This window comes from Miscanthus floridulus, chromosome 1, assembly GCF_019320115.1.
Source record: "Miscanthus floridulus cultivar M001 chromosome 1, ASM1932011v1, whole genome shotgun sequence".
In the NCBI taxonomy this organism is placed as follows: Eukaryota; Viridiplantae; Streptophyta; class Magnoliopsida; order Poales; family Poaceae; genus Miscanthus; species Miscanthus floridulus.
The window spans coordinates 8566867-8586850 of NC_089580.1; the positions used below are offsets into that span (position 1 = coordinate 8566867).

At 46.4% G+C, this 19984-nt stretch overlaps 2 protein-coding genes across 4 annotated transcripts; both read left to right on the plus strand.

The window, feature by feature from the left end:
* Positions 1-2049: 2049 nt before the first annotated feature.
* LOC136538585 (probable ethylene response sensor 1) lies at positions 2050-11611 on the plus strand. Its single transcript, XM_066530564.1, has 6 exons — positions 2050-2257; positions 2653-3598; positions 4216-4584; positions 4914-5180; positions 10906-11033; positions 11235-11611. The coding sequence occupies exons 2-6, from the start codon at positions 2693-2695 to the stop codon at positions 11476-11478; spliced, it is 1914 nt and encodes a 637-aa protein (XP_066386661.1). The 5' UTR covers positions 2050-2257; positions 2653-2692; the 3' UTR covers positions 11479-11611.
* A 938-nt stretch (positions 11612-12549) lies between these two features.
* LOC136472240 (uncharacterized) lies at positions 12550-17053 on the plus strand. 3 transcript variants are annotated; one of them, XM_066469984.1, is made up of 7 exons: positions 12550-13008; positions 13428-13542; positions 13674-13879; positions 13984-14011; positions 14673-14781; positions 15168-15289; positions 16088-17053. In XM_066469984.1, exons 1-6 carry the CDS (start codon positions 12718-12720, stop codon positions 15247-15249), a joined length of 831 nt encoding a protein of 276 aa, XP_066326081.1. In that variant the 5' UTR covers positions 12550-12717; the 3' UTR covers positions 15250-15289; positions 16088-17053. The 3 variants fall into 3 exon arrangements, with proteins under 3 accessions (XP_066326081.1, XP_066326075.1, XP_066326069.1); XM_066469978.1 differs by lacking the exon at positions 16088-17053 and adding an exon at positions 15429-15594; XM_066469972.1 differs by lacking the exon at positions 16088-17053 and having other exon boundaries at positions 12551-13008; positions 15168-15594.
* The last annotated feature ends 2931 nt before the right edge of the window (positions 17054-19984 follow it).

Sequence of the window (19984 nt, forward strand, 5' to 3'; positions counted from 1 at the left end):
ATGCATATAATCAGAGACAAAAAAAAACAAGGTCATAACTTAGGCAAGTCTCAATAAGAGTTTCATGTGAGTTTTATTTGCATTAAAAAAGTTGCCACATAGACATTTTTTATGACATGACAATATATTTAAGAAAAGAGAGAAGAAATGAGATGAAACTCCCTTGACACGATTGACAACTATCTATGAGTCATGAAATTAAATGCATATGGAACTATAGAATAAAACTTTGCATTGAGAGCGAGTGTTTCATCCAAGTTTCATTGTCTTAGAAACAACGCCATGAAATTATCCACTGAGACTGACCTTAAAGCCGAGGACGGATCTAGTCTTGGTTGCTGGGGTCAACCGACCTCAATGAAATTTCTTATTTTCTGTGAAAAAACAATTGTTTATAGCAGCTAATGACCCATATAAGATCTTCTTTGAATGCCCACGTATTCACGTCAATTTACAAGTATTCAGGTGTCGGGGATCTAATACCGGGGTACCTAAGGAGGTGGAACTAATAACCATCGAACGTTAAAAACTCTCGGACGGACAAGGGCGCTACTACGCTTCTTGCCCGAATGACGGGAGTTTAGCTCCGCCTCGCCCGAGGGCTAAGGGCTAGAATCCGTCTCGCCCGACGCCCGTGGGCCAGCTCCGCCTCGCCCGAGGGCTAAGGGCTAGAATCTGCCTCGCCCGACGCCCATGGGCCAGCTCCGCCTCGCCCGAGGGCTAAGGGCTAGAATCCGCCTCGCCCGACGCCCGTGGGCTAGCTCCGCCTCGCCCGAGGGCTAAGGGCTAGAATTCGTCTCGCGCCGACGCCCGTGGGCCAGATCCGCCTCGCCCGAGGGCTAAGGGCTAGACTCCGCTCCGCCCGACGGATAAAAGACTGGCTCCGCCTTGCCTGACAACCACTCCCCGCTCCCTCGTGATGATAGGTACAGGGTAAGGCAAGACGTTCGGATCAAACCGCCGCGTCAAGGACCATACCCTGCACCCCTGCAGGAAAGTACCATCAGAGCGTGACGGGATGGGCGCTTAGACCCCTCTAAGCGTGGCAGAGCCTGAATAGTATTGCGGGCGCGTGCTCTTCGCCCTACAGTGTTGTAGGCGCCGCCTTCAACCCCCGGGCGAAGAGCCCGACGCGGACATACGACAACCACTACGTTCCAAGCAGGAACTCCCGACGGGGTCCACAGACTCTACAGTGACAAACAAGCAGTCACCGCGCCATCCGCTCCCCAAGGGGTCGGAGATCGACAACCCCGTCCGACACGCCGCCCGCAGGGGCGGGATGGGACGCACCCACTTGCTACAAGAGGCCAAGGCATGGCCTACGAAGATCAACAAGCACATCGCTCCTGACACGGTCTGTCAGGTTGTACAGGGCAGGCGCGGGAAAAAGAAAGACCCGGCTCCTCCTAAGGACCTTCTATACCCTTGATATTTTTTTTCTTTCTCTCGTCTGTAGCCCCTGCTCCCCCCCTTGGTCTATAAAATGGGAGGTCAGGGCTCCACTAGAAGGGGGGGCGGGACTTTTGACGAACAACACACATCACACACAGTCAAGCTGCTATCAGGCTCTTGACATCCTTTCGACCCTTCCATCAGAGACCTGGGACCAGTCCCTCTCTCGACCGTTTGTACCCCTACTACGAACCATTTTCGGTGCTTATAACACGAGCAACAACAGACTGGACGTAGGAACATTCAGCCCGAACCAGTATAAATCTTGTGTCCATTAACGCACCATCCGGACCTAACGTGCATAACTATAAATTTACTCGTCGGTGCTTATTCGAAACACCGACATCAGGCGAGTTAGAGTGTAAATTAGTTTAGTTTTCACGTCAAATCCATCTCAACGCACGTGGAGACAACCCTGGTCATCTTTTTGGCCTACCTTCGCCCCTGTTTACAGCCTGATCGTGATTTTTCATGCTGTGGTTGTAGCCGCATGATCTTATAGATACAGTACCAGTCAATGTAGACACAGTGGACAGTGCTTAACTACTCCACTGCAGAAGATAGCGTTCAGATCCCAGACAGAAGCAAGTGTTCTGAACGCGAGGGTCTAACGCTGGGTGGATCAGAACCAAAGCAAGACGACCTAACCAACCCGAACTGCCTTCACCCTGCCTTTTTCTTCCCCCGTTCACCCCGCGTGCCTTTTTCTCTTCCTCGTGGCGACGACCGGGCGACCGCCGCCGCCGCCCCCGCCGCCCCCAGGTCTTCGTCGGACTACTCGCCGGCGACGAGCAGCCACCAGGTATGCCGCCCCCTTCTCCTCCCTTCCTGATGTTCGAAACCGAGCACCCAAACCCTAACTTAAGCTATTGGGCTATTTGTATTCGGATCTGATCTAATTACAGGTATATACATGTATTATGCCTACTAACTCCGATTTTCGTGGAAAAAGTTATCGGGTGTACACATGTACACCCATGTCCTTTATTGGGTCCGCCCTTGGCGGAGGGCCGTTTGGAATTGGAAATGGGAATCGAAGTGGTGAATGGCACATCATGTGCGATTTGCATGCTCTGCTAGTATGCGTGCCGCGTTTATGGGCTTACTATTCAAATGCAGATTGCTATGCATTTTCTGCTACTTGAGATCCCGGAGATGGTGTGGCAAAAACAATTTATCAATATGTTTCTTCTGCAGGAAATGTTGTGAGGACTGATGCAATAACTAAGCTTGCTGGATGGACGGATGTGATTGCATCGAGCCACTATGGCCTACAGATGATCTTCTCGTCAAGTATCAGTACATCTCAGATTTCTTCATAGCCCTCGCGTACTTCTCGATTCCATTGGAGCTCATATATTTTGTGAAGAAGTCATGCTTCTTCCCGTACAGATGGGTCTTGATCCAGTTTGGTGCGTTTATAGTTCTTTGTGGGGCAACCCATCTGATAAACCTGTGGACTTTCACCACACATACAAAGACCGTTGCGATGGTCATGACCATAGCAAAGGTTTCTACAGCAGTTGTGTCCTGTGCAACTGCTTTGATGCTTGTTCATATCATCCCCGACTTGTTGAGCGTGAAAACTAGGGAGTTGTTCCTGAAGAATAAAGCCGAAGAACTTGATAGAGAGATGGGACTGATAAGGACGCAGGAGGAGACTGGTAGACATGTTAGGATGCTCACACATGAAATCAGAAGTACACTTGATAGACATACAATTTTGAAGACTACTCTTGTTGAGCTAGGAAGGACCTTGGGTCTGGAAGAATGTGCATTGTGGATGCCATCTCGAAGTGGTTCAAGCCTTCAGCTTTCTCATACTTTGCGCCACCAGATTACTGTCGGATCATTGGTGCCCATTAATCTTCCTGTCGTCAATCAAGTGTTCAGTAGCAACCGGGCAATTATAATACCCCACACATCTCCTTTGGCGCGGATTCGACCTCTTGCAGGGCAATGTGTTCCGCCAGAAGTGGCTGCAGTCCGCGTACCTCTTCTACACCTTTCAAACTTCCAAATAAATGATTGGCCTGAGCTTTCAGCGAAAAGCTTTGCAATCATGGTTTTGATGCTTCCATCTGATAGTGCAAGGAAATGGCATGTGCATGAATTGGAGCTTGTTGAGGTCGTTGCTGATCAGGTTCGTGCTATCTCTTGCTATGGTTACTATAACATACTACCGCCATCCTGAATAGGATATAAATTTACTTGTGTCTCTATTCCAACTATCTATACTTCGATTAAGTTTATAAAAAAGATTATCAATATGTATGGCATTAGATAGGTGTATTTTGAAAATATATTCCATGACGAATCTTACAATACTTATTTGATAGTGTAAATATTGTTATTGTTCTTAAATAAATTTGGTCAAACTCAAGACGGTTTGACTCGGTACTATGCTAGAATTACATTCTTTTCCGGATGAAGGGAGTACATGCTTGTAGGAGAGGAAAAACGTGTTTACATCTTTCAGATTCATATGATACTGCTCAGTGATCATGATCAGTCATCTAAGGCATCCATTAATTGAACAGGAAATTATATTCACAGGTGCAATATAATGATGACAAGAATACCTTCAAATCAATACATAAGTTCTTAGAAAGCATAGGATTCTGAACCCAACTACCCAGCTGCAAAAGAGACATGCTGTTGCTTGTTTATCAATGTCTATACCTTTCTGGAAGTTAAAAGTTTAAATTGGTATTGCTAGCAGATCTATTGTTTATGTTCCTTTTTTTGTTTCTTCATCAGGTAGCAGTTGCACTATCTCATGCGGCTATTCTTGAAGAGTCCATGAGAGCACGTGATTTACTAATGGAGCAGAATGTTGCCTTGGATTTAGCTCGAAGAGAGGCTGAGATGGCTATCCGTGCTCGCAATGATTTCCTAGCTGTTATGAATCACGAAATGAGAACACCCATGAATGCAATAATAGCCCTTTCCTCCTTGCTTTTGGAAACTGAGCTTACTCCTGAGCAGCGTCTAATGGTGGAAACAGTACTGAAAAGCAGCAATCTGTTAGCAACACTCATCAATGATGTGCTGGATCTTTCCAAGCTCGAGGATGGAAGCCTTGAATTGGAGATTAGAGCATTCAATCTTCATGCTGTTTTCAAAGAAGTATGCACCATCAGTTTTCTAATACTCTTTCCGTTCCAGGTTATAGGTTACTTTAGCTTTGCTCTAAGTCAAACTTCTCTAACTTTGACCAAGTTTTTAGAAAAATATGTCAACTTCTACAAATTCAAATAAATGCACTAATAAGACATATTTTATGAAGAATTAATGAAACTAATTGATGTTATTGTTGGTGTATTTTTCTATAAGTTTGGTCAAAGTTAGAGAAGTTTGATTTAGGTAAAGAAAGTACCCTATAATTGGTAACAGATGGAGTATCAAACATCAATATACACGGCACCATTAACTAAAATTTCTATTTGATATTACAGGTGATGAGTTTCATTAAACCAATTGCATCTATCAAGAGGCTATCTGTATCGGTTATGTTGGCACCAGATTTGCCGTTATGTGCTATTGGTGATGAAAAGAGACTCATGCAAACTATTCTGAACATCTCTGGCAACGCTGTAAAGTTTACCAAGGAGGGACACATCACGCTTGTAGCTTCCATTGTGAAGGCTGACTCTTTGAGAGAGTTCAGAACCCCAGAATTTCATCCAACTGCAAGTGATGACCATTTCTATTTGAAAGTTCAGGTAATATTCTAGAAAGGCTTGTTTGAATAATCTATTTGTATGCATTGTTCTCTCTTTAATAATAATAATAATAAATTCAAAATTGACTTGTATGCGCTGTGCAGAGCTCCAAAATTCAAAAATGAAACTGGAGCCATTCATTTGGTTGTCCCAAGTAACAGTTTCATGGACCCTAATTGCAGCCTATCAAAAATCTCAACTATTTCATTGTACAACATTTATATTCTGTTGTCTTGTCTCCTTATGTGCAACTGAATTTCTCATGTACTCTGGTTTTGGATCCACTATATTATCCTCACAATGAAGTCTTTAATGCTATTCAGTAGTAAAAGACAGTTTTTCTTTTTCTTTTTTGAAAATCCTGATTAATATGTGCATTTTCTTGTATGAATTGTTATCTGTTCCTTTTAACCATGTGTCTTGGTCATTAATTGCACATGCATCGTTAAACTTGGCTAGACTCTTAAGTTGCTTGATAGTCCATTTGTCCATAAACTATGTGGACGTCAGCTCTATGTAGGTCCATGTACAATCGTCCAATTCTTCCTACCAAGTTTACAAAAATAGGCGGTACCTGTTCAGCTGTAGCTGACTATTAGTACCCTGATGGGTACCGATAATGTTAGAACCAAATCACAGGTTTGGGGCTGGAATTTCTATTTCATTAGCCTTACCACAACTATGGCAGGTTGGGGATACATATAGGGTAACTTGCTTGCAACTTAAGAAAGCTACAACATATTCTACAGATGCTAAAGTAAATGCTAAGGATAAAGATAAGGGCTGACACAGCCACCAACTACTCTAGATAAGTATCCTAGGTAGATAAAGACAAGACTTATAGCTGTCATTCTCCCCGTAAGTCTTGTGTGGCGCCTTCTGGGGAATTTGAACCATCCCAATCCTGGCGCGAAGCTCCTGGAACTTGACCCGCCCAAGGGACTTGGTGAGAAGGTCGGCGAGCTGATCCTGGGTGTTGATGTGGCCGGCCTTGATGCTCCCCTCATCCAAGCAGCTCCTAATGAAGTGGTACTTGATTCGGATATGCTTGCTGCGCTCATGGAAGACGGGGTTCTTTGCCAAGGCCAAGGCGGACTTGCTGTCCACCCTGAGGTCCACTGCTTCTACGTCTCTGCCCAGGAGATCTCCCAGCAGCCGAGCCAACCAGAGAGCTTGAGTCAAAGCGGTTGTGGCAGCGATGTACTCCGCCTCGCAACTGGACAGAGCCACCACTTGCTGCTTGACCGACTGCCAGCTGATCAGACACTTGCCGAGGAAGAATAGCGTCCCGCTGGTGCTCTTGCTCGTGTCGATGTCACCGGCGAGGTCGCTGTCGCTGTACCCGATGAAGTGCTCCGCTCCGGGACACCTCGGGTAGTGCAAGCCGTAGTCGGCGGTGCCCTTGACGTAGCGGAGGATCCTCTTGACAGCCTGCTGATGCTCCGTCGTCGGTTGCTGCATGAACCGACTGACGTAGCCAACAGCGAACGCCAGGTCCGGCCGCGTGTGGACGAGGTAGCGAAGGCTGCCCACAATGCGCCAGTACTGCGTGGCATCGACCTCTTTGGCCGTGCTATCGTGGCTTAGCTTCAGCCTCTCCTCCATGGGAGTGTAGGCTGGGTTGCAGCCGGCGAGCTTGCCCAACTCGACGATGCGCTTGGCGTAGGCGGTCTGGCGAAGGGAGATGCCGGAGCTGTCCTGGTGGACCTCGATCCCCAGGTAGGAGAGAAGGCCCAAGTCGCTCATCTGGAAGGTGGCCTTCATCTCATCCTTGAAAGCCTCCACCTCGGCCTCCTTGGTGCCGGTGATCACCAAGTCGTCGACGTAGACGCCTACCAACAGGGCATTGCCACCCTTGCCCTACCGGTAGACAGCAGCCTCGTGAGGACTCTGCTGGAACCCCATTTGCTTGAGGGTGGAGTCCAGCTTGGCGTTCCAAGCTTGGGGCACCTACCGCAAGCCGTAGATGGCCTTGCACAGGCGAAGAACCTTGTTCTCCTTGCCAGGGATGACGAATCCCGGCAGCTGGTGGACGTAGACCTCCTTCAGGTCACCGTTGGGGAAGGCGGACTTGACGTTCATGTGGTGCACATGCCATCCTTCCTGGGCCGCCAGCGCGAGGAGACGAACGGACTCCATCCGCGCGACGGGCGCGAAGGCGTCATCGAAGTCGACATCCTCCTGTTGGACGAACCCGCGCGCCACCAGGCGCGCCTTGTGCTTGATCACCGCCTCGGCCTCATCCTTTTTGAGCTTGTAGACCCACTTAAGGGTGATGGCGCGGTGGTCGGCAGGAAGATCCGCCAGCTCCCACGTTCGGTTCCGCTCGACCGCGTCCATCTCCTGCTGCATCGTGGCGCGCCATGCCGCGTCTCCCTCCGCCTCAGCGAAGGAGCGGGGCTCGCCGTCCTCGTGCGCCAGGTGCAGCTCCGCCTCGAAGTCGTGCATCGCCAGTCCAGGGACGGGCTGATCACCGAAGATGTTGTCCAAGGTGCGGTAGCGCAGAGGCTCGTCGTGGTGGTAGGCATCGACGTGATCCTCGTCGTCGGACAACGGAGTGGCGAACTCCACCGTGTGCTGCCCGTCACGAACCGAAGCTGCTGGTGCTGATCTCGGAGACGTGGGCGCCGGTGCGGGAGAGTGAGGAGCCGGTGTAGGAGAGCGGGGCGTAGCCGGTGGTACAGGTGGTGGAGGACCCGCTGGTGGTGTAGGCGGTGGAGGACTCGTCGGAGCTGATGGCGAGCCAGGAGCTGAGGTAGACGAGCTCGGTGAAGATGAGCTGCTAGCTCCCCCAGCTCCCTCGAAGTGGACATAGTCGACGACGAAGTCTCTGAGAGTCGAAGTCGAGCCGTCGTCCACCGCCTTGTCCCAAGCCCAGCCTCGCCCTTCGTCGAACACGACGTCCCGGGAGATGCGGGCGCGCTGTGTCGCAGGGTCGAGGATGCATTAGGCCTTGACGCCCTCCGCGTAGCCGATGAAGACCCCCGGCGTGCTCCGGTCGTCGAGCTTGCCGACGTGGTTGAGCTCCTTGGCGAACGTGAGGCAGCCGAAAACGCGGAGGTGGCTGACCATCGGTTTGCGCCCGTGCCAGGCCTTGTACGGCGTCTTGCCGTCAAGGGCTTTGGTGGGCGAGCGGTTGAGGAGATGGATGGCAGTCATCACCGCCTCCCCCCCAGTAGATTGCTGGCATCCCTCTCTGCTTGAGGAGGGCACGGGCGGTGGCCACCACGGTCTGGTTGCGGCGCTCAACGACGCCGTTCTGCTGCGGGGGTGTACGGGCTATAAGTCTTGTTCTTATCTACCTAGGATACTTATCTAGAGTAGTTGGTGGCTGTGTCAGCCGTTATCTTTATCCTTAGCATTTACTTTAGCATCTCTAGAATATGCTGTAGCTTTCTTAAGTTGCAAGCAAGTTACCCTATATGCATCCCCAACCTGCCATAGTTGTGGTAAGGCTAATGAAATAGAAATTTCAGCCCCAAACCTGTGATTTGGTTCTAACAGATAATACTGTAGCTGTTGGTGGGGGGTGTTTCTTTAAAATCTTTTTCTTTGTTCCTATAATCTCATGGTGTAGAATTTCTACTGGTTGGGCCTGATGATTTTGGAATCTGATTACTTCTTTACACCATTGCGACATTAGTTGACTGTAGTCATTTGTTGCTTTATTTGAGTCGCTTGGATTGAATTAGTCTCAGTACTGACATGGGACCTAAGGCCGCCTTAGCCAAAGATAAAATAGTCTAGGATTAGAAGTGTTATACCAAATCTTCCATGAACTCTAGACCAGCCCTGAGCCTTCTATAATGCTAACACACAAAGCTTTCGAAAAAAACAATCCTAGGTCAGCCAAATCAAGGTATCACAACATTTACTCAAACAGTCAAACTATATCACAAGGCAATAGGCGGGTGAGAATACAGACACAACCTTTCAGTTGGATAACTCTTTTGATGACACCAATAGGCGCTTTGTGTGGAGAATCCAAGAATCTGAGGTCAGAGGCGTTGAAAAGGATGAAAGTAGGTAAGGTGATGGGACCGGATGGTATCCCAATCGAGGTGTGGAGATGCCTTGGGGACATAGCTATAGTATGGCTAACCAAGCTGTTTAACCATATTTTTCGATCGAACAAGATGCCTAACGAGTGGAGAAGAAGTATATTGGTACCGATCTACAAGAATAAAGGGGATATTCAAAGTTGTACTAATTACCGGGGAATTAAGCTGATGAGCCATACTATGAAGCTATGTGAGAGAGTTATCAAGTATCGCTTGAGAGCAATAACGCGGGTCTCTATGAACCAATTTGGTTTCATGCCCGGAAGGTCAACCATGGAAGTCATTTTCTTAATAAGACAAGTTATGGAGCGGTATAGGGAGAAGAAGAAGGACCTACACATGGTTTTTATTGACTTGGAGAAGGCTCATGATAAAATATCAAGGAATGTTATGTGGTGGGCTTTGGACAAACATAAAGTCTCAACGAAGTACGTTGGGCTCATTAAGGACATGTACAACAATGTTGTGACTAGTGTTCGAACAAGTGATGGAGACACGGATGACTTCCCGATTAGGATAGGACTACATCAAGGGTCTGCTTTGAGCCCTTATCTATTTGCCTTAGTGATGGATGAGGTCACAAGGGACATACAAGGGGACATCCCTTGGTGTATGCTTTTCGCGGACGATGTAGTGCTAGTTGATGAAAGTCGGACATGAGTGAATCAGAAACTGGAGTTATGGCGGGAGACTTTGGAGTCCAAAGGTTTTAGACTCAGTAGAACTAAAACTGAGTATATGAGATGTGACTTCGGCACTACTACTCGGGAGGAGGAAGATATTAGTTTGGAAGGTCAAGTAGTGTCTAGGAAGGATACCTTTCGATATTTAGGATCAATACTACAGAGAGACGATGATATTGATGAAGATGTTAGTCATAGAATCAAAGTAGGGTGGATGAAGTGGCGCCAAGCATCTGGTGTCCTATGTGACAAAAGGGTACCACAGAAGCTAAAATGCAAGTTTTATAGGACGGCGATTAGACCTGCTATGTTGTATGGTGCAGAATGTTGGCCTACGAAAAGACGACATGTTCAACAGTTAAGTGTCGCGGAAATGCGTATGTTGCGTTGGATTTGCGGTCATACAAGAAGGAATCGAGTTCGGAACGATGATATACGTGATAGATTAGGGGTAGCACCAATTGAAGAAAAGCCTGTCCAACACCAGTTGAGATGGTTTGGACATGTCTAACGGAGACCTACAGAGACACCGGTGCGTAGTGGAATCCTAAGCCAGGATAGTAACGTGAAGAGAGGCAGAGGAAGACCGAAGTTGACTTTGGTAGAGATAATAAAAGGAGACTTGAGGATGGAATATACCCAAAGACTTAGCCTTCGATAGGAGTGCTTGGAAAACAACTATTCACGTGCCTGAACCTTGATTGCTTCTGCTGGGTTTCAACTCTAGCCTACCCCAACTTGTTTGGGACTTAAATGTTTTGTTGTTGTTGTTGTTGTATATCACAAGGCACATATGCTTATATAAATTCCATTTTAGTTGATACTATTGGTCCTGGGTTTCATGCTTACAGCTGGAAAAGGGTTTTATATTTGCGGATTATGAACATGGCATGGACACATGAAGCAGAGTTTTACTTCTATGCTTAGCAATTATTATCTGTTGCGCTGCTTTACATTCTCTGTTACTTCACTCTTTTGCAGGTAAAAGATACAGGCTGTGGAATTGGTCCTCAGGATCTACCTCATGTATTTACAAAGTTTGCTCATCCTCAAAGTGGAGGAAACCGAGGGTTGAATGGTAGTGGTCTTGGCCTTGCCATCTGCAAGAGGTAGTTCGATCCTACAGCTCCTTTCTTGTAGTTCCTTCTGAAAATGGTGTTCAGGTGTTGTTTTTGGCGACTCAACTTCCTCCTACGCAGCACAATTATTTGTTTATTTTATGCATTGCCACAGGACTAATTAGTGATAACTGTCATCAATTCTCATAATCTCATTAGAACTGATCAGCATCTCTGCAAAATTCTGTGCAGGTTTGTTAGTCTCATGGGAGGGCACATCTGGATCGACAGCGAAGGAACCGGAAGAGGTTGCACGGCAACATTCGTCGTCAAGCTCGGTGTGTGTGACAACACAAACACCTACCAGCAGCAGCTGATCCCTCTAGTCTGGCCAAGCAGCGCAGACTCGGATTTGTCTGCTCCGTCTGCTCCGAAAGTGCTTCCTGACGGGAGAGGATCTACTTCCCTGAAGTCTCGGTACCAAAGAAGCGTATGAGCTTAGTGTAAATGATTGACGGCATATCGCCAAGTAGGGGCCCGATTAGTGCCATCTTCTAATTTTGTTTGTAACCCTGTCATACCAGGCATATAATGTACAAATAATGTAAAGCAAATGGAGACTGCGGCTGTGTATCTGGGTGGCAACGCTGACTTGCTGCATTGAGTAGTATTTCCTTCCAGCGGATTGAATTGCTTGTTCTGGGGTGAGCCGCGCGCGCCCGTGTGCGACCCCCGTAGCTCGTTGCTTGTTCTGTTGTAACTTGTAATCCCATATTCATCGTGTAATATGAAATTCAATGCAAATTCACGGTAACAAGCTGTTTTCGGCGCCCTCGCTCCGTCAGTTGGTTCAGATCGTGGATGCCAGTTTGATTGGTCTTGAAGGCTAATTGTCATGTATACATGAGGCTAATTGTCATGTATGCAAGTACATATGAGTATTTATCTGTGTGTTCGAGCGGCTAATTCTCATCGTGGATTGAGATGAATAATTGAATAGATATGCATCTAAAGAAGTCCTGAGGCAAAAAAAGAAAAAAAAAAATGCAAACAAGATCTCACATATAAAGGGCGTACCCAGTGCAGAGAGCTTCCGCTCTGTGTGGGGTTTGGGAAATGGTGTCATTGGCAAGCTTTACTCTCGCCTGTGCAATAAACAAGATCTCACATATGTGAAGGGAAAATATTGCTGAATGCCAGTTATATGGGACAAGCTAATTGACATTATTCAATGAAAATCGACATAATTTTCTTGTTCTTAAAATTGAATTGAAGGGACCTATATTTTGTATGCATGAAGATCATGGATATGCCTTGCATTTTTGTTTTAGCATGTGGATCGTGGATTATAAGCTTGCGTGTTGTTACAATCTGCAAGTAAAGTATATAGTTCCCAGATTATAACATTTGCTTGTTAACATAAAGACTTTAAAATATACTTTGGACGTAACACCTTGGTTACGGATGAAAGACGAGGTCAAAATCCGGTGTCTGAGTAGAGACGATACGGGGGGCCCACCTAGACGTGACTGAATGCACAATTTCTGTTCTTTCGGCCAACATAATCCTCTGCTTCCCATCAAACTCCTCGTCCACGCCTACTCGGCAAGGTTGCGTACGGCGTGGCCCTAGGGTTCATCTCGTCGCCTCCCTCCACCTCTCGATTCCGTGTCCCTGGAAGGCATACCGGCGAGATCAAGCGATTTTGCTGGCCAACCGATCGGTCAAGCCGACGATGACGTTGGCATCGGCGGCGCACAAGATCCCGCTGGAGGTTGCGCACACCGTCGTCGAGATTGCCGAGGTCGCGCGCTACGCCTACCACCACCGCCCCGGCCACCCTGCAGACCACGACGGGGACCCGACTGCGCTGCCCGCGGGGGCTGATGGCGGCGGGGGCGCCAGCGAGGAGGCCGCGCGGCTGCGGGAGGAGAACGCCATGCTCCGCGCCCGACTCGCAGATGACCTGGCGCTCCTGCGCGAGGTCCACGGCGCGCCCTGCGTCTCCAAGGAGTGCCCTCCTGATGTAAGCATACTTTTATGTTGGTGTGACTGTTAGTTTTTTCCCCTATGGAAGCTGGCACTAGCTTATACAGTTATTTGTAGTTAAAAAGGAATGTATGTCGATAATTGGACCCGCTAGAACTAAATCATATCCCAAAGGGTGTGGATCTTATTCTTCTCCCAAATTAATTCCTAGTGTATCTCGAAACGTAGATGTGATATCTGAGCCTCGGAGGGTTACAATCATCAATTCATCATGATAGATTAACCTTATTGTGTGGCACTTTCTAATATATCAACTATTGCAGATAAGAGCAAACAAAATATAATCAAAATTCGTTTTGTGTATTCTCATGCCCTGTCCACTTTATAGCTACATGTTTCTTATATATTGGGTTGATTTTGTTGCTCATGGATCATGGATGTGATTTTACAATTTAGCTGTACAACCGACTGATGGCGGCGGTCAACAATGCTAGCTTCCTTTCTCATCTCGAGAAATTACAGGATGAGTCAGCACGTGAACATAATGAACTATCTTCTGGCAACATGACAGGTTCATTCCTCGCTAAGCATTGTGAAGTTTGTTTCTAGGCTATGTTTTATGGTCACTGTTGGTTCTTCTAATACATTCTGCAAAGTGCGAGGAAACTAACTCATTTCCAATTTCTGCTTGAATGGAACTAGAGGTGGAAGTTGCAGACATTCCAGACAAAATGGGTAACGGGAAGAAAGGATCGTGGGTCTTGGTTGCTTGTGATACTGCTGGGGCTAATTTGGAGGAAATTAGTGGGATTGATGATGAAAATTATGTCATAATCAATGAAGACGACATAGTCGATGGTATTGCCACCTTTGTTGCTAGGTGCATTCTTGAAGATCCAAAATCCAAGGTACTTCCTTCTTTAAGAGTTTGTTTAGACGCTACCAATGGTTGATGAGCATTCTCTTCAGCACTTCTATGATGTCTAACTGTTTCTCATTACATTTCCTTCAGTCGTTATCGCCAGTGCAGCTCCAGAAGGGTACGTCTATCCTCCATGTGACCATGCTGCACTCAAACATTGCACCACTAAATAGCTGTCCGGGTTTCTGGGGTTCATCATTTCTGAATAGTTACCCACAATTCTCAACTCTGCTACTATATATCTTACTATTACTATGCATGGATGATGATCAGACCCTTTTGGTTTAGGGATTTATCTAGTTTCTTGATTACTTGAGGACATATGAGATATAGTCATATATAGGGCATTGTAAAAGATGTCGATCTTTATGGTACTTGAGAGTGTACACCTATAGTGTATGATGCACACCATTGCTAGCAAAAGCTACTGGCTTATAGAGACAATGCCTTTGCTAAAGTAGATATCACAGTTTAAGGATCCATTGCTGCTTTGATGAGGTTGTGTATGTGAATTGTGATGATTGATTAAATTGGTTTTCAGATTGCTGTTAGATGAACTTGTACTGGTGAAAGATATGTTGGGTACTGTTTTTTTTTCTTTTCAAATTCTCATTAAATTAACTTTATAGATGCTCTGGGTGGTTTAACATGAATGTTAGACAGTATCTATGAGATTGAACTTGCTTTTTTACTTGCCTCCGTCAGTTTATTATTTGTGGATGGGTTTGAGCTATCTTCTTGTGCAATCTGATATGTTGTTGGATTTAACTTGTAAGCAGCTGTTGCAAAGGCATTAGATAGCATGAAAGCTCGGTGGAGATGGTCAACCTTTTGGGAGGCTGGACAGATTATTTATATCTTGGCCACTTGGGGAATCACATTAGCAGGGTAAATCTCTCATCCTGTTTGCAGTTGAGCTTCAAAAGTTTACTCCACTCTACCTCTTTTGGATTTTGTTGTATCCTTGCTCAAAACCTATATTTCTCGTTGTTCTTTAGGTATATGCTAGAGTATTTTTGCAGTGCTAACCTTCTACTGGTAGTTTGGTACTCGTTAACATTTGTGATGGAATTTAGGTCAACATATTGACCTTTTTATTGGTTATATCATCATACTTTGCCTTAACTGCCCTTTAATGTACTACAATTATGTCAAGATTATGCTTAAGTGACTGTGTGAAAAAAAATACTTTCTTTATTATCTACAAATGTAAATAATGTGCGTAAAGCATGTTTGATGGTTCTTTTCACTGTTACCTTTTGAATTGGATGCAGGTTGTACAAGAGCCGTCATGTCCTGAAGGTGGCAGCAAAGGGTGCTGCTGCGTCTGCCAGATTTGTTATGAAGGCCCTGTGAGTGCAAAAGGCCCTCATGCGGGATCAGCAAGTTGCAAAATGTAAATACAAAACTCGTCCCATCTGTTGTACATATGTGGTTGTAATAACATGTTTTAATGTTTTATCATGGTTAAGTAATGATTGCCATTCATAAAAAAACTGTTTCATTTATTTTCGTTGACGGTGTTGTAATTGCAGAAAAGCAATGGGTAAGATGATCCCATGCACCAGTTGTACATATGTGATTATGTGTAGAAGCGATACTCAATAGTTGTGAGTTGCGACCAAACAAGTTTATGGGTTTATCTCGACATATGCCAGAGTTGGGGGAGTAATTTGGACTGCTTTAATTTATAATATGGAAAATTCAACATATCTGTTTTTTTTTGTCTGAGTTGATATACTAGTATTAGGGAAGCGTGTTCCCTCGTGCTTGACAGATTTCTTATACGGCCTGTTTGGTTTTCTCATCCTAGCCTGTTTGAAAATTGTGATGTACATTTGGAGGGAGGGCTTGGGCATGTCCGCGTGTGCTGCTCGCATATTGTGTAGACATGGAGAGTTGCTGACGCTGTGCCTTTGATTTCTCTAATCGGGCTCCGTGTGATAGTTACTGTCGTGTTAAAAAACGTGATCATATGGAGCACCCTTATTTATCACTATTATGTGTATTTGCTTGGTCTCAAGAGATAAAAACATGATCATATGGAGCATCCTTATTTTATCACAATTATATGTATTTGCTTGGTCTGAACAGATGAAGCCGGGTTGTTTCCATTATTTATAGAAAAATATGTGTTTTCTTGTAAATATAAAACACTAACAATTTTAACATGTTCACTGAGAATTTCTTTTAGGTAGCACTGAGACTAGCCTGGGTGACAATTTCTTAGTTTCAAGCTAAGCAGGCCAATGCCAGCGATGGTGCTAGGCCCTAGAATGTATAATTGGGCCAAACCGATTGGGCATACGCGGAGGATGCAGTAGGCTAGCTCAACACAATAAGCGGGTCTTCCCACTCCTAGCTAGGCCCACGAACTTATTTTGCCTCTCCAGTCCAGTTTCCGCTAATCGTGCGCCTTCCGTTCGCAAACCCTTTTCGCCGCCTTCTCCAACCACGACGACGCCTGCGGCGGCGGCGGCGGAAAAAATTCCCACAGCGATGGCCAACGAAATCCCAGAAGAACAAGAAGCCTACTACTGCGTCGAAGCCGTCTATCAACCCCAAGTCCCCATCCTCCGGCAAGAAACCCAAGCCCCCGAAGCCCACCGAGGAGCAGCCGGAGCAGGCGGCGGCGGGAAAGAAGCGGAAGCCGCCGCAGCTGGAGGAGGCCTATGCCCATGGGGACAGGAGGAAGAAGCCCAAGGAGAGGGCCGAGGGGGGCAGCAGCAGCAAGAAGAAGAGCAACAAGGCGCCGGGGAGTAAGGGCAAGGGTCGGGTGGCTGACGACGACGACGAGGAGGAATTCGAGGAGAAGCGGCCGCGTCGGCGCACTGCGGACGGGCTCGCCATATACTCGGCCGATGAGCTCGGGTTCGGCAAGGCCGACGTAAGGAGGCTCGATCGAGGTATCCCTCAGGAGATGTTAAAGGAACGCGGTAAAATTTATATTAAGATTTTATATTAACACATCTAGAGTATGTTGATCAGCAGTAGCTAAATTCCTAGTTTCAATGCATCAAAATTTGCCAAGTATGTTATAATGGTGATCCAAGAACTAGAATAGAAATAGAAAGGTGTCTTGCGCGTGTTTTTGTGGGCATTGTATCTGACAAGCTCGATCTTTTCCCCAGTGTGGTAAATGAGGTTATTTTCCTTATTTTGTGTGGCTGAAGAACTACACAAGATCTCGTGCGATGTTTTCGTTTATTTTAATTTATTCTCTCTCACAGAACACTATTGAATCATCCAGAATTATCCAAAATTCACTGTTGAGACCACCAGCCGAACGCCTTGTCGACTATATATATATATATATATATATATATATATATATATATATATATATATATATATATATATATATCAGGGCCCAGGGGAATGGAATCATGCCCATGCCCTTCTGCTTCTCGGTGGGTCTTTCTTGTTGGCTCTGTCGATACAGGATGTTGCTTAATGCTTACATTCTTTTTGGGCATGCCTCAACTGATGAAAATTTGGTATGCGTTTTCTCACGCTGTGAAAATTGAAATTAGGCAGAAGTAAGCAACACCAATAAACTTTGCTTATTGTGTGGTAGTATCAGCAATACCTATACAGATCCACTCATTCAGCATGGAGAAGATAGCAGCCGTATACTCCCCAAACTTGCCCATAGTGTTCATGGAGGCGCTTGGCCATAATTTTTTGCAGTATAATGCGATTGTTGTTCAGTCTGGTGTTAGGAACTGTAGATCGTACTAGGGATAGATCCGAGGGGCTACTTGCTGTTGAAAAGTATCACGAATCCTAGAAACGCCTACTATAGCAGAAACAGTAGGTAGAAGGAGAGAAAATGAGAGGTAGAAGATAGACACGTCAAACCTGACACCGCTATGGAGGAAGATCCGGTCGCATCCGTCGTGGAGTCGATGTCTGCGCTAGGGCGACGACGGTCAGTGAAGGGGTCGGTGATGCGCGGTGGCAACCGGCGGTAAAGGCAGTGGAGTCCGGTAGCGGCACCGCTGGTGACTTCCCGTCACTGGTTGCGTGTCCTCTAGATCGGATTAGGGTTTAGATGTCGGTGGGGAGCTCGGCTCAGGTCAACCTCGTGATTAGAGCCGCCGGTCCCCACCTCTTTTTATAGCGCATGGTGACAGGGGTCCTCCAGCCATGGTGGGCTGGACGCCCCCGATCAGGGCACGAATCAAAGGCCCAACTGGGCCGTTGTATCCAGTTAGGATTAGAGATCAATCTAACAATCTCCCCCTTGATCTCTTTTCATCTTTTACTTTTATATCATTTACTTTTGTTTATTCCATTACAGATTAGCGCATAGAGCATGTCTCATCATCATGGTCCATTGCCGATAGATTTAACAGCTACAACACACCACTCTGTTATGAAATATATACTTATCTTTGGGCCTTCTTTTATCCAGGAATTATAGGCTTTCCCTTAAACCCATGCCGGCTACATGTTCTCTAAACACGTTGTGTGGTAAGCCTTTTGTAAGCGGATCCGCGAGCATCTTTTCGGTACTTATATGCTCAAGACTTATGACTTGATTCTGGACTTTATCTTTCACAACATAATACTTTATGTCAATGTGTTTGGCAGCACCACTCGACTTATTGTTGTGAGCATACTGTTGAAAGCATCTAGGCCCCTTAGTTGGGTTTCAGTGATTAATGACAATACAAAATTATTATGACTAACGTGTGTTTTGCAGAGGCAAATAAGTTAGGTCATGGTAATGGAGATCAATTGGGCAATCAAGGTTGTCATGTCTCTACGATGGAAATCGTTTCGGTTTTCAAAGGATTGACGACAAGGTTAAGGATGACTAGTTCTAAGTGTCGATTGGAGTTGGAGAGACACTTAGAGTAGTTTAGGACTTTGTTTTTCCTTTGGCCGTACTATTAAGGGGGGTATGAACGGGTAGCTTGACCTAGATGAGTCTAGTGAGTTAGGTGTGGTGCACACATGTTAAAACTAGCACTAGGTAGCTCCACAACAGCCCTATGATCCTATGGAGCAAACTTCATTCACATATGTTTGAGAGTTGGAAGTGAATAGAGGATCAAATGCTGACTGGACGCTGGCTCCGGTGCGACCGGACGCTGGTCGTAGGGTCCGGTCAGTTCATTTGATCAAGTGACTGCGTTCAGTGCGACCGGACGCTGGAGTGGTCAAGTGACCGGACGCTGAAAGGCAGCGTCCGGTCGACTCCAGTAAGGTTCCAGAGAAGGGAATCTACGACCGGACGCGTCCGGTCAGTACTGACCGGACCCTGGGGGTTCAGCGTCCAGTCGAGTACAGTAAGATTCTAGTGAGGGTTTAATGCGACCGGACGCGTCCGGTCAGTGGTGATCGGACCCTGCCAGCGTCCGGTCAACACTTTATCACTAGTTTGCGGGTTAAACTGACCGGAGCGTCCGGTCAACATGACCAGAGCGTCCGGTCACCCCGTAGAAGCTCATAACGGTTTGTTTTTCAGGCTGCCTTATAAATAGAAGCTCCACTCGTGTGTGGAGTTACTTTTGCTCATTCCAACAGCTGAGAAACACGTTTGTGAGTGCCAAGAAGAGCAAGGTCCTAGTGAGGTGATTGAGATTCGTGAATCTAAGAGAGTAGCCTCATTAGTGAATCAAGAGTAGCAAAATGTGCATCCACTGTTCTCATTAGGCTTCGCATGGTCAAGTGAGAGTTCGTGCTTGTTACTCTTGGTGATCGCCATCACCTAGATGACTTGGTGGTGATTGGGAGCTTGGTGATCACCCAGCGGAGCTTGTGGGTGACCCAACTCAAGTTGTGAGCGGTTTTGGGTGATTCGCCACGACGGAGTGTCGAAGAATCAACCCGTAGAGAGCACTTGATCCTTGCGCGGATCAAGGGGGAGCTACACCCTTGCGCGGGTGCTCCAACGAGGACTAGTGGGGAGTGGCGACTCTTCGATACCTCGGCAAAATATCGCCGCGTTCCTCTCTCTCCATTTACTTTGAGCATTCACTTTGAGCATTTACTTTGAGCAATTCAATGCTTGTTCTTATATTCATAGAATTGCCATGCTAGAGTAAGTTTGAAACATAGGTTGCAAGTCCGTTGTACGTTA

Bases quoted from the DNA above. Each gene is read 5' to 3' on its own strand.
- LOC136538585 (XM_066530564.1), top strand. From the start codon at position 2,693: ATGGACGGATGTGATTGCATCGAGCCACTATGGCCTACAGATGATCTT. The intron at 4,585-4,913 runs GTATGCACCATC...TTGATATTACAG, and splicing joins TTCATGCTGTTTTCAAAGAA to GTGATGAGTTTCATTAAACC. The intron at 11,034-11,234 runs GTAGTTCGATCC...AATTCTGTGCAG, and splicing joins GGCCTTGCCATCTGCAAGAG to GTTTGTTAGTCTCATGGGAG.
- LOC136472240 (XM_066469984.1), top strand. From the start codon at position 12,718: ATGACGTTGGCATCGGCGGCGCACAAGATCCCGCTGGAGGTTGCGCAC. The intron at 13,009-13,427 runs GTAAGCATACTT...TTTACAATTTAG, and splicing joins CCAAGGAGTGCCCTCCTGAT to CTGTACAACCGACTGATGGC. The intron at 14,782-15,167 runs GTAAATCTCTCA...AATTGGATGCAG, and splicing joins TGGGGAATCACATTAGCAGG to GTTGTACAAGAGCCGTCATG.